This window comes from Suricata suricatta, chromosome 12 (assembly GCF_006229205.1).
Source record: "Suricata suricatta isolate VVHF042 chromosome 12, meerkat_22Aug2017_6uvM2_HiC, whole genome shotgun sequence".
Taxonomy (NCBI): Eukaryota; Metazoa; Chordata; class Mammalia; order Carnivora; family Herpestidae; genus Suricata; species Suricata suricatta.
In genome coordinates this window covers 10,415,779-10,430,269 of record NC_043711.1, presented here as the reverse complement: position 1 = coordinate 10,430,269, position 14,491 = coordinate 10,415,779, and the positions used below count along the sequence as shown (strand labels likewise).

Genomic DNA, 14,491 nt, shown 5'->3' with positions numbered 1-14,491 from the left:
AGGGGCAGTGAGTGGGAGACACAGAATCTGAAGCAGGCTCCAGGCTCTGAGCTGTCAGCATGGAGCCTCACATGGGGCTTGAACTCACGAATCATGAGATCATGACCTGAGTTGCAGTCGCCCCTGTGGTCCACTATTATAGCATCCTAGTGACATTGAAACGCTATGCTTTCATCAATGGTTTTAGGGAACAAATTTCTTGTTCATTCACTTGTGAGAGTTTCTTTCTCCTTCTCTCCAGCTACTTTCAGAGGGGGAGTAGAGTCCTTTTCCTGAACTGTCTTAGTGCACCACCATCTCTCTCCATTTCTCTGTCCTCTCTTCACAAAATCAGCTCCCTACCCTCTCGGACTTCTCTCTCCCAGCCCATCTCATCTATCTGTATTATGAACTTGCTAACTTCTTTGGCAGAAGCTATGCAGATTGTGGTGTTAACTCACGCCAATTTCTGAGGTGTTTAAAATGGTTTGGTGCTCACGTAGCTGCCTTTCAGGGACAGGAAAAGCTGAAGACCTCATTGCTGCTCTGTGATCCTGAAACACCCTCTAAACTTCTAAATAAATAAATTTAAAAACAAATTTAAGGTCACCCAATGTAATGTAAAATTTTGTGTCCATATTTCTTCTTGTCATATGTTGATTCTACCATTCATTCTCTTCAATGCTGTTCTCTCCAATGTTCTTTCAAGTCTCATTTTGGCATAAAAGATGAAACCAAGTACAAGTGTGCTGAGCTTATTTGAATGAAAAATATACACAAACACACCCACAAGACAACCACTACCCTTGAATATTTTCTTTGCAGTAAAAAAGTAATTTCCATGCATTTCAATCTTTCCTTACAAAATTCATAGGGAGTTATGTTTAACGTCCATACAGCCGACAGAAATAAGGACCCAGAGGTTCAAGTTCAGGGAGCTTACAGTTTTAACAATCACCTAACTAAGCAGATAAAGCTTATCTGCAGCCTTACATTATACACAAATGGAAACTTCATTTTTGTGTAGCTCCTTTAGTTCCTCAAATTGTATACTTGAATAGAGTTTATTGTGTGTCATTATACTCAAATACTTTAATTATTTGGAAAAATATCTAAGGTGTGGGGCTACAGGCAGGATTGAAAGCATAGGTAGCTAACTCTCCATTACACGTTTGGGAGATAGCTCTTCTAAAGTGGAAGGAAAGCAAGTGATACTTATGGGATGCAGGAAAACTGGGATTAAATTCAAAGTCTGCACAAAGATGTCCCTGTGCCTTGAGGTCCCCAGTTGCATCAGAGAGGCCACATCCCTCCCCACATGCCTGAAAGCATCTGTCATCAGTCTCCCTCAGGCTCCTTCCCCTGCAGCATTGGCTCTGCACTTTGAACTTTTGAAACAAGTACCTTCCTCAGGGTCCTTGCACTGGCCAATCCCTCTGGCAGGCACACACTTCACCCACAATTCCCATGTTTGTCTCTCTAACTCCAGATCTCTGTCCTAATACCACCTTGTGTACAGAATTTGCCTAAATATCCACAAAAATAGGTTGCCCTATTTGCTCTCTGCTCATTTGTCAAAGATTTGAGCATACCATTGTGGGTACATTTCTGGGTCTTCTATTTTCTTCCATTGATCTATGTGTATTTTTGGTTTTTTGTTTTTGTTTTTGTTTTTTTTGCCAGTACCATACTGTCCTGATGATTACAGCTCTGTAATATAGCTTGAATTACCAAAGGTTTTATGAATGTCAACTTAAAAATAAAAATTCCTAATTGATTTGTCAAAAGAATTATGAATCCAAGGATGGTTGTGCCCATGGTTTTTTTTAAACCATATATCACCCGTGCTCTTCCTCACAAGTGCCCCTCTCCCTGACTGTCCTCATGGTTTTATAGCACAGGAACCCACCTTTGCTTGTTGATAAGGAATAGAAATTTTCTAGAGCTAGCAAGAGTTGTGTTTCACCACAAGTCAATGTTTCAGAGACCCAGGTTCTTGACTCTAGGAAAAAACTTTCACTCAGGGCTCTGAAAAATTTCAATATTAGAGGTATGGAAGCCAGGATAGTTCAAGGAGGAGTAATAAAAATTGGATACACCAGAAATCATTAAAAAAACTTTTTAATATTTTATTCATTTTTGAGAGACAGAGGACAAGTGAGGGAGGGGCAGAGAGAGAGGGAGACCCAGATTTGAAGCAGGTTCCAGTCTCTGAGCTGTCAACACAGAGCCACATGTGAGGCTTGAACCCACCAACCATGAGATCATGATAGCGACAAAGGCAGATACTTAACTGACTGGGCCACCCAAGCACCCTGTATGCACCTGAATTCTAACCTGATCTCCTGGGAACAGAGAATCTACAGCAAAAAATTCCATTCTGTCCAGAAATGTTCCCATGTGGAGATACGCTCAGGGGTTGGAGTAATAATGGGAAATGTGCCTAATGAGCAGTTATAGGGAACAAATACAGCAAACATAAGAGACTCTGAATATCTCCTCTGCTGCCGACCCTGAACACATTCTACCCGAAGCTAAAGGAGACATGGTTTTCACATCTGGGTTCCTAGCACTCCTTCCCGCTGTCTGGAAATAGAGCTTGCTCTCCATCATCAGCCAACAGGGAGAATTCTGACTTCCACTTGGAGACCTTCCTGTCAGAGACCCCACTCACGTGAGTCTCAGATCTCAGCAGGTATTTTGGGAAAGGTTCTGGAAGAAGGGAAACTGAAAGCTTTTACCTGAGGTCGCCTGAGAGCCTAACCATCGTGGCCCAGAGCTGAGAGATCATTGTGTTTGTTGGTGTGGTGAAGTCATTCACTCATAATCATTCTCTTTAATATGTTTAAAAAAAAGAGAAGTATGTGTTAACTTAGTACTTCAAGTATTATTGTTGATAACTAAGTGGTGGGAATAAGTCCAGTTGGATGAGACTAAAGAAGGAACGGGGGGGGTCCTGTCTTCCAGGAAAATGTGAACACTTCCAAGGAGTTTTGTAGTAAAAGGAAATAAGAAAAGACACTATAGATATGAAGGGAGGTGCAGAGCAATGAGGGGATTTAAACAATATTTTTAAGACGGTTAAGACGGGGCATTTTGGAGCATATTGTGTGTCCATTAGAAAGATCCAGGCCAATGGAGAGAGCCACTCCCTTGCCACTGCAGGTATGCATGAAGACATACATTTCACAGAAGCTTCTCTCCATTAGGTATTCACTGGAAAGTTTATTTAAAACACAACAGGATGTGGTGCCTGGGTGGCTCAGTGGGTTAAGTGTCCTGCTTAGGCTCAGGTCATGATCTCTGGGTTTGTGGGTTCCAGCCCAGACGGGCTCTGTGCTGACAGCTCAGAGCCTGGAGCCTGCTTCAAATTCTGTGTCTCCCTCTCTCTCTGCCCCCCCCACCCCCGCTCGCACTGTCTCTCTCTGTCTCTCAAAAAGAAATTAAGAACATTAAAAAATTTTTTAAACACAACAGGCATATGCTAGAGGGCTTTATTTGACTTTATTTCATTACCTAGGGCAGAATATATTTTTGGGTTTATTAGTCATTTACATTCTCTGCAGCAAATTATCTGCCAAAATTCTTTGCCTTGTTTCCTGGGGTCTAAGCTTTCTTATTCTTGTTTTTGGTTGTTATTCTTGCTGAATCATTTGTATATTCCTTGTGATTACATTCTTTCAGATGATTCATTTTACTCCTGAAGCCAATATCACACCAGAAGTTAACCAACTAGAGTGTAAATAAAAATGTGAAACAAACAAAAAACATAATTGCAAATTTTTAAGCCAAGTTTGCTATTTATTTGCTGCTTAATTCTTGCATATATGTACAGATGTATTTGTTGGGTGGTGTGAGACTATAGAGACTATATATTTTGAGTGGTCAAATTGGTCAATTAATCATATTCTGTCCTTCACCCATTTTTTATGTGCCTTGTAATAATTAAGTGCCTTTTGTATGTATTGTCACCTTACTTCATGCCTGTGAAGGACGTCTGTGAAGGAGTCTGTGACTCCTTACTACCTTTTGCTTTTTGTGATTGGATCTATTCTCCCAGTCAGGAATCATGTTTCTGCCATCCTGTGGAAACTGAATTTCTCTAACATTCAACTTATATCTTTTTCAGAAGCATATTTGACTCCACTTATGTTCAGAGTAAAGGAAATTGTAATGCTAGATTTGGCTCCCTGCACTATTTTTAAATCCGTGATAATTATAAATTATACTTTCCCTTGCTTTTTTATTAGTATTTTATCATTCCATTTTGATTTAGACTCCTATGTTACTGTGATGAAATTATTATTTTCTATCTTCTTGCAGAAGAGAGTCTTTTTTAAGTTCAATTATGTTTAAAAAGGTTGTTTGGAATCCACCGTCTTTATCCTGCTTTTCTTTTTCCTGCTATTCTTTATATTTAATAAATTCCATTTTATAAAATGTGTTTCTACCTAAATGCACACCTTTATGAAACAGCGAAAATGAACAATCAGGTGAGGTCCTTCTCATTGGGATCTTACAGTAAATGAAGAAATTAGAGTGGATGAAATAAATGTGTGTGTGTGTGACAAAATGTCTTCAGGGATACACATATGAAGAAAGGAAACAGGTTTCTGAGGCACGTATAGGATTTTATAAAGTACATTGTAGGGGCACCTACACAAGTTGGACAAAAATCAGCAACAGGAAGAGTTTCCTGATGAGTTTGTCAAAAAAGACATTAAAACCCAGAACCCAGGAAGTACAAAGACATGTGAGAAAAGGGTCAGCCTCATCCATTACTGGGCCATATGAGGACAAGTGTGGTCAATGATAACCCCGACTTCTATATTATTGCAAGAAAAAGTCTTTTTTCTGTGGCAATGTTAAAAGAAACCACACCTGCAAAGATTCATGAAGGAAATGACGCCTTGCTTCTGAAAGAGGAGATGGAATTTTCAAGAGAGAGAGGAGGTGAAAAATTCCAAATAGCCCAGTGAACGACTCCAAGCAGAGGGAAGCCAGAGTGTAGAGGCTCTGAGCCCTGAGACTGGGCTTCAGGTGAAGGTACAACTCACGGTCAGTGTCTGTGAGATGGATGTGGGTGAGGCGGTTCGTGAGTGTGAAGCTGGTGGGCTGGTCAGGGGAGGCAAGCCAAATATTGGAAGGTATGGAATTTGGGGTTCATTCTCCAGAGGGGAATAACTGGGAACAGGTTTAATTGGGGAGGTGAGAAGTAGAGTAATTGTGATAGAGAAAGACTTCTAGGGGAGGGGCACCTGGACGGTTCATTATGTTGAGTGTCTGACTTCAGCTCAGGTCATGATCTCACAGCTTGTGAATTCAAACTCTGCATCAGGCTCTGTGCTGACAGCTCAGAGCCTGGAGCTTGCTTCTGATTCTGTCTCCCTCTCTCTCTCTCTGTCCCTTCCCTGCTCATGCTCTGTCTCTCTTTCTCAAGAATAATTAAATGCTAGAAAAAAAGTTAAAAAAATATAAAAGACCTCTCGGTGTAGATGTGAATATTGGCTGGTGGAGTGACAGCCCATGATATGTGGAGACAGGACAAGGAACTGAAATAAGGCTGTGGATTTGGGGCCCCAGAGGTGGGGAAGGGAAGGGGACATTTGAGAGAAGAAAAAAATCAGCTAAATCTCCTCACCAGTGAGAAGCACTCATTATCAACAGACGAAACCTTGCTCAGCTCTTTATGGTGTATTTACTAAATCTGTCAACCACCAGAACAGGATGGGTACCTCTAGGCCTAGTATTTGGGGAAGGATATTCTCATTTATAATACTTTGTTTGGGAAGGTGGAGGAAGAGAAGAGAGGAAAACAAACCACAGGAGATTCATAAGGCTACAGAGTGAACTGAGGATTGATGGAGACAGGAGTGTGGGGGATGGGCTAGATGGGTGATGGGGATGAAGGAGGGTACTTGCTGTGATGAGCACTGGGTGTTGTAAGTGATGAATCACTGAATTCTGCTCCTGTGTGGTAACTGACTAGAACTTAAAGGGGGGAGACAAAGAATAGTTTGTTGGTTCTCCAAGTCCAAATAGCAAATGTGTGTAAATCTGAAATCCAAAATGCAAGTTTCTGATTGTAAAAGTTCAGTATTTTATATCATTTAGAAAATTTGTTTTTTAGCAAATAATCTAAAATCCCCCATTTTTGTTGTACTCTGTGTATTTTCTTTTGTGAATTGTGGGTGTCTTCCCTTGCTTGTTATTCCAGAGGGATGCCTGGATAACATGAAGACATTCCTACTATTGGATAAATTACTTATTGCTGCTTTATTTTCTAGACATCCTGGAGATGCACCTGCGCTGGGGTGTTGTAAGAACTAGGGACACATTGTCATTCCCATCGCTAGGGCCACCTGAGCTCGATAGATCTTTCTCCCACTTTTCTTGCTCTCAGTATTGGAAATAACTTTTATTTTTCTGTAGATACTGGCCACAAAATTATCATATTAAAATGGAGACCTATATTTACATGCTCATGGGACACTTAACTACTAGAATTCAGAAGTATTTACATCTACAGAAAAGACAATCTGATGTTGACAGGTTGACTTGTATCATTGTTTGCCTAATTATCATGGCTGGAGATGAGTATAGTCTGATTCTGACAGGAGGCTGTCTAAGGAGGCTATAGAGTGTGCTCGCATGTGTGTGTGTGTGTGTGTGTGTGTGTGTGTGTGTGTGTGTGTGCCCACGCATGTGTGACATGAGCAGTTCTTAAGGGAGCCCATATCTCCAATATGTGGCCCTTAAAATACAGGTACCAGATAACTACCCAATAATGAAGATAAGAAGGGTGCCTATTTCTATTCAAAGATTCCTTAGAAACAAAATTAATATGGTGCAAGGATACCATGTGAAGGAGAGGCTCCTTGTGTCATGAAACTTCATCAGTACCCAGGAGGCCACCTCATTCCTCAATATTGCCTTGCCATCGCCTTTCATCAGTCTTCCTCTTGCTTATTCCCCTGGACACACTGGCTTTCTCTTGAGCCTTTGTTTTTTAAAACAATAAGCAATCCAACACAAAGCAGAATGGTGAAGGGGAGTGGGAGGTACTGGCTTCCAGTTAAGGAATTCCTTCCATGTTACAGAATGATGTCTCACAGGAGTACAAGGCACAGCAGGGAGAATACAGTCAGTGACACTGTCACAGCATTGTGTCATGACAGACGGTGACTCCACATGTGGTGAGCAGGCGTGATGTCTAAATTTGTTGAATCACTGTGTTGTACACCCCACACTGATGTAACACGGTGCATCAACTACCCTTGTTTTAAAAAATTGTTTTAACAAACCCACTTCTTCTCACAGAGCCTTTGCCTGCTTGTTCCCTCTGATGAGCACAATCTTCCCCCAGAAGATCTTGTGTCTCCTTCTGTCTCCTTGAGGCCTCTGTTTAAATGTATGCTGATGTCCCCACAAAACAGTACAAATAACACCTCCATCCACTCCTTCCATTACGCAGGCTTTGTTTTCCTTCATAGCACCTGTCACCTCCTGATATTTTATGTGGTCTTTCATTTGCTTATCTTCTTTCTCCATCACTGAACCCTACAGGCTTTTGTTTCTTGACACATATACTCTTTGCCTGGAGGTTACAGTGCTCAAGGTTAATCTTCAAATGCAGGACAGAATTTTTCATTAAAAATATAGAACGGACATTTAGGCTCTTTCCATGATTTGGCTATTGTAGAAAGTGCCGCCATGAACATTAGGGTACATGTGCTCCTATGTGTCAGCACTTCTGTATCCTTTGGGTAAATCCCTAGCAGTGCTGTTGCTAGCTCATAGTGTCCATCACCTGATGAAAGGATCAAGAAGATGTGGCATATAATTACAATGGAGTACTATATAGCAATGAGGAAGAATGAAATATGGCCATTTGTAGCAAAGTGGATGGACCTCGAGGATATCATGCTAACTGAAATAATCAGGTAGAGAAGGATAGATAACATAAGTTTGCACTCATAGGTCTAACAGGAAAAAACCTAACAGAGGACCGTAGGGAGGGGAAGGGGGATAGAGAGCTGAGGAGAATGAGGGACACAAATCATGTAAGACTATTAAATACTGAAAACAAACTATAGACTGAAGGGGGAGGGGAGAGGGAAGGAAGTGGGGGGCACTTGTGGGGAGAAACACTGGGTGTTATATGGAAACAAATTTGAAAATAAACTATTAAAAATATATAGAATGATTGAGCAGTTGTGGAAAAAGCTAATGGTGGGATGTGAATTCCATTAGAGATCGCATGAGGGTTCCTGAGAGGGGTTAGATTCCACTCCAAAACTATGGAAATTGACATTTTCAATACAAAACAAAAATTGTATAATTTCAGTTATTTTTGTCATGTTCATTATTGAGAAAATTAGTCATGTTATTTTTTTGTTCTTTGGTCATCACCTCCAGCACATGGAATCAGGAAATGATACACAAATTTCAGAATTTTTTCTTCTGGGATTTTCAGAGGAACCAGGATTACAGCCCCTCATCTTTGGGCTTTTCCTCTCCATGTACCTGATCACTGTCTTTGGAAACCTGCTCATCATCCTGGCTGTCAGCTCTGACTTCCACCTCCACACCCCCATGTACTTCTTCCTCACTCATCTGTCCTTTGTGGACATCTGCTTCACCTCCACCACCATCCCCAAGATGCTATGGGACATCAAAACTCAGAGCAAAGTCATAACCTATGCAGACTGTATCACTCAGATGTACTTTTTCATACTCTGGGCAGGATTAGATGTCTTTCTCCTGACTGTGATGGCTTACGACCGCTTCGTGGCCATCTGTCACCCCTTACATTACATGATCATTATGAACCCCCGGCTGTGTGGACTGCTGGTTCTGGTGTCCTGGATCATGAGTAACCTTAATTCCCTGTTACAAAGTTTAATGATGTTGCGGCTTTCCTTCTGTGCACACTTGCACATCCCCCACTTTTTCTGTGAAATCAATGAGATGCTCCAACTTGCCTGTTCTGACACCTTTCTTAATAACTTGATGATATATTTTGCAGCTATGTTGCTGGCTGGTGGTCCTTTTGCTGGGATCCTTTACTCATATTCTAAGATAGTTACCTCCATACGTGGGATCTCATCAGCTCAGGGCAAGTATAAAGCATTTTCCACCTGTGCATCTCACCTGTCAGTTGTCTCCTTATTTTTTTGTACAAGCCTAGGAGTGTACCTTAGCTCTGCTGCCACCCAGAGCTCCCACTCCAGTGCTGTGGCCTCGGTGATGTACACAGTGGTCACGCCCATGCTGAACCCCTTCATCTACAGCCTGAGGAACAGAGACATAAAAAGTGCTCTGAAAAGAATTGTTGGGGTTCCAGTGATGTAAGGGCCAACTGTTTTGGAGCTGAAGACGTGCCCATGACCGCAGGGCAGAGCCTCAGAGACAAGAACTTCTATTCCTTGTTTAGACTGTGGAAGTAAAATTGGCTCCTTCTATTTATCTCCTGGAATTTCCATTTGTTAGAATTCAACTTCTCTAGACATTTAAGTCACTCACTTTATCAAGCTTCTGCTCTGTCTGATATACAGTTTCCCCTTTGTCTATTTTCACATATCCTCAATGTTTTCCCCAACCTTGGATTGCAAATACCTGGAAATTTCTGTATCTAATGGGAGAAGTTAGATTTCTTAAAAGTAAATTTATTTAAAATGACTTATACCATGAGAAGTGAATCTCCCCTAGGTTTCCCAAGAACATAATCAAAAGTTGTATTCTTCATATGGAGTAAAGCTACACTTGGCCCCTAAGCCCTGTGTGTAATTTTATTATAGATAAACATAGAAACCAAAGTTTTCACCTAGAGTCTGTCAATCTTTTTACCTCACAACCTTAACTACTTCTCCTTATGATGCTGACTCTAACAGTGTTCCCTTGTAAGCCTCTGGCTATGAATCTCATAAGGAAAAAATAAAATGCATGGAAATAAATTTTTTACTCCAAATAAAACATTCAAATGTAGTGATTGTATCTTGTGTGTGTGTGTGTGTTTGTGTATGTTTGTACACATTTTTCTTTCAAATAAGCACACTGAAATGTGTACACACACAGATGATTTATGATTTCATCTTCTATGCTGAAAGGAGACTTGAGAGAACATTGGAGAGGATAGCACTGAAAAGGATGAATGGTTGAATCAACCTAAAATAAAAAGAAGCAGAGATAAAAACACAAAAGTAAATTACAATGGGTGAACTTAATTCTTGTTTTTAAATTTATTTATTTAAATTCAAGTGAGTTAACATACAGGTTAGTATTGGTTTCAGGAGTAGAACTTAGTGATTCACCACCTACATACAGCACCCAGTGCTTTTCCCAACAACGGCCGTCCTTAATGCCCATCACTCATTTAGCCCATTTCCCCACACACCTCCCCTCCAGCACCTGTCAATTTGTTCTCTTTATTCAAAAGTCTCTTATGGCTTGCCTCCCTGTCTTTTTAATCTTATTTTTCCTTCCATTCCCTTATGTTCATCTGTTTTGTTTTTTAAGTTCCACACATGAGGGACATCATATGACATTTGTTTTTCTCTGACTGACTTATTTCACTTAGCATAATACCATCTCGTTTCATCCATGTTGTTGCATCTGGCAAAATTTCATTCTTTTTGATCACTGAGTAATAGTCCATTGTAGATATATACCACATCTTCTTTATCTATTAAAGGGGCACATGCATTCCAATGTTTATAGCAGCATATCAACAACAGCCAAATTCTGGAAAGAGCCCAAATGTTCATCGACTAATGGATGTATAAGGATGTAGGTGACCCTAATTTTGATCATGAGTCCCTTTCCTGTATTGCTGCCTCAAAGGCAGTATAGTCAGACCAAACTCATATTTATGCCCACAGGAATCCACTCTACCAGCTGCTCAGCAGAATATCTCCAATCGATTAATTTTTTCCTACATAATTTGGGTTCTTCACATGTCAATTGCCCTTAACTATGGGAAGCTACTGAGTGAACTGAGAGGCTTAAAGTTGGTTGTCTCAAATAATTTTATTGACTATGTTTTTATGAGATTCTTATTGCTGCTGTAAAATATCCCTACACTAGCTGCTTCAAACAAACACATACGGGCTCTTCCAGTTCTGGAACTGGAAGCTTGGAAAGAGTCTCAGGGCTAATAGCAAGACATCTACACAGTTGGTTTACTTCTACATGTTTAGGGGAGAATCTATTGAGGTCTCTGTTGCTGGCCACCTGCGTTCCTTGGTCATGGCCCTTCCTCCACCTTCAGAGCCAGCAAGGTAGCATTTTTAAAGTCTCTCAGACGTCAACTGTTTTGTCTCCTTCCTCGACAGTTGGGGAACCATCATGATGACCTTAGTCCCATGTAGATAATCACAACTAGACTTTTTATCTCAATGACAGCTGATTAGCAGCCCTGGTCAATTTGCCACCTTAATCCTTCTTTGCTATAAAAAAATAATCTGTTAAAGGTACTGGGGATTAGGATGTGGACATATTTGGAGGCCCTCATTCTGCCCACTACTACAAAGTCTTTTTTGTAAGTATATTATTTTGGTCACTTATTAAAGCAATAAACACAGAATTTACACAGCTGGAAGAATGAACAAATTACATGCAGTGACAATATTTGGTGCAGAAGACTTAAAACTACCCACACCTATCTCTAATACAGGGTCACCTCCTAGCTAATCAGAGTGGTCCACAGTCCAGGACTCACTATCTATATCACCCAGGAACTTGTAGAAATGCAGATTCTCTGGGCCACTCGGGATGGATCATCTGATTCTGCATTTGTAGCGGGATCTGTGTGGATTCACAGGCACATTGAAGTTGGAGAAATGCTGGTCTAGCTGGGCTTCTCACCTTTTGTGGTTGACATTTGTCACAGGATAATATGTTGGGGCGACTTTCCTTTGCATTGTAGGTGTTTCACAGCATCCCTTCAGACGTTGCTGGACATCCTAGGGCAAAGTTCATATCTGATTGAGAACCACTGTCCAAGAATTTGAGAGCTAGAAGCATCTTCAAAGAACCAAACTTAAGGGACACCACATGCTCAGATATTAAATTTGAACAGATGACTAGACCTCACCAAGCACCATTTCTACAATGCAAAATGGAGTTTTATGGTTCTGAGTGAAAAAGATATTTCTAGCAACAGATGGCTTCCCAGGAGAATTCTACCAACACGTAAGAAGAGTTAACACTTATTCTTTTGAAGCTGGTCCCAAAACTTAGAAATGGAAAGAAAACTTACAAACTTATTCCATGAAGTCAACATTGATTCTAAAACCAGAGAAAGACCCCACTAAAACCAAGAATTACAGACCAATCTTTCTGATAAACATGGATATAAAATTCTCAACAAGATACTAGCACACCATATCCAACAATATATTAAAAGAATTACTCACCACAATGAAGTGGAATATTCTTCGGCTGTATGATGGTTCAGCATTCTCAAATCAATCAATATGATCACCACATTAATAAAAGAAAAGAGAATAACCACAGTGCTTCTCTCAATAGATGCTGAAAAAGCATTTGACAAAATACAGAATCTTTTGTTGATAAAAACCCTCAAGAAAGTAGAAATAGAAGGAATATACCTCAAGATCATAAAGGCCATACACAGAAAACCCCGGGGCTAATATCACCCTCAATGGGGAAGAAATTAGAGGTCTCTACCTAAGACCAGGAACACGAGAGGAATCTCCACTCTCACCTTGTTTATTCAGCATAGTGTTGGAAGTCCTAGCCTCGGGAATCAGACAAAAAAAGAAATAAGAGACATCCAAATTGGCAAGAAAGAAGTCAAGTTTTCACTCTTTGCTGATGGCATGTTACTCTCTGTGGAAGACCTGAATAACTCCATCAAAAATTGTTAGAGCTGATGCATGAAATCAGTAAAGATGCAGGATAGAAAATCAATGTATAGAAATCTGTTGCAATTCTTTTTTTAAAAAAAGTTTTTTATTTATTTTTGAGAGAGAGAGAGAGAGAGAGAGACAGCATGGCAAGTTTGGGTCAGAGAGAGAGAGAGAGACGCAGAATCTGAAGACAGGCTCCAGGCTCTGAAGCTAGCTGTCAACCCAGAGCTTGACACGGGGCTTGAACCCACGAACCTTGAGGTCATGAACTGAGGTGAAGTTTGATGCTTTACCAACTGAGCCACTCAGGCACCCCAAATCGATTGCAATTCTTTACACCATAATGGAGCAGCAGAAAGAGAAATCAAGAATACGATTCCACTTACAACTGCACCAAAAATCATAAAATCCCTATGAATAAACTTGATAAAGAGGTAAAAGAACTATATGCTGGAAACTATAGAAAGCTTATGAAAGAAATTGGAGAAGTTAGAAAAATAGAAAACACTCCATGTTCATGGATTGGAAAACAAATATTGTTAAAATATTGATAGTACCCCAAACAATCTATATATTCAGTGCAATCCCTATTACCAGCAACAACCCCAAATAGCCAAAGCACTCCTGAAAAAGAAAATCAGAGTAGGAGGCATCACAATTCTGGACTTCAAGCTGTATAACAAAGTGGAAATCATCAAGACAGTATGGTACTGGCACAAAACAGACACATAGATCAATGGAACAGAAGAGAAAACCCATAAATGGACACACAAATGTATGGCCAACTAATTTTCAAAGAGGAAAAGAATATCCCATGGGAAAAAAAGACAGCCTCTTCATCAAATGGTGTTGATAAAACTAGGTATTTTCTAGACTATCAGAAATTGTATTCCTACCACAACTTAATCAACATTTTGGAGAGCCAGGGGACATAGTCAAGACAGGTGCCTGAGTCTTATATTTGGGGAAGAAAAAACCTGTGAAAGGTTTCAATATCATACAAGCCAGAAAAGTTCAAGGTGGAGTAATAAAAATTGGTTACACCTGAATTCTAACCTGATCTCCTGGGAACAGGGACTCTACAGGAAAAAATTTTCATTCTGTCCAGATAGGTTCCCATGGGGAGATGGGCTCAGGGATTGGAGTAATAATGGGGAATGTGTCTAGCATTTCAGACACATTTTGCTGTGTCAGACGCAGCAAACATAAGAGCTGTAAATATCTCCTCTGCTGCAGACCCTGAACATGTTCTGCCTGAAGCTGGAGGAGACATGGTTTTTGCATTTGGGTTCTTAAATCTGGCTTGGGGACCAATGCTTCACTCCCTCCTGTTCTGGGAATAGAGCTTGCTCTCCATCATCAGCCAACAGGGAGGAATTCAGACTTCCACCTGGAGACCTTCCTCTCAGAGACCCCATCCAGGTGAGTCTCAGAGCTCAGCAGGTATGTCGGGAAAGGTTCAGAGAGATTGGAATCTGAAAACTTTTATTTGAGGTCAATTGACAACCTAACCATCCTGTCTCAGAGCTGAGAGATCATTGTGTTTGTTGCTGTGAACTCATTCATTTTTTTAACGTTGACTTATTTTTGATGGGGGGCAGAGAGAGAGAGAGAGAGAGAGAGAGAGAGAGAGAGAGAGA

The 14,491-nt window shown here is 40.5% G+C and overlaps 1 protein-coding gene across 1 annotated transcript; it reads left to right on the top strand.

Annotated features, from left to right (window-relative positions):
• Positions 1–8,394: 8,394 nt before the first annotated feature.
• On the top strand, positions 8,395–9,333 carry LOC115275129 (olfactory receptor-like protein OLF4). Its single transcript, XM_029918741.1, has one exon. It carries the CDS (start codon positions 8,401–8,403, stop codon positions 9,331–9,333), a length of 933 nt encoding a protein of 310 aa, XP_029774601.1. The 5' UTR covers positions 8,395–8,400.
• The last annotated feature ends 5,158 nt before the right edge of the window (positions 9,334–14,491 follow it).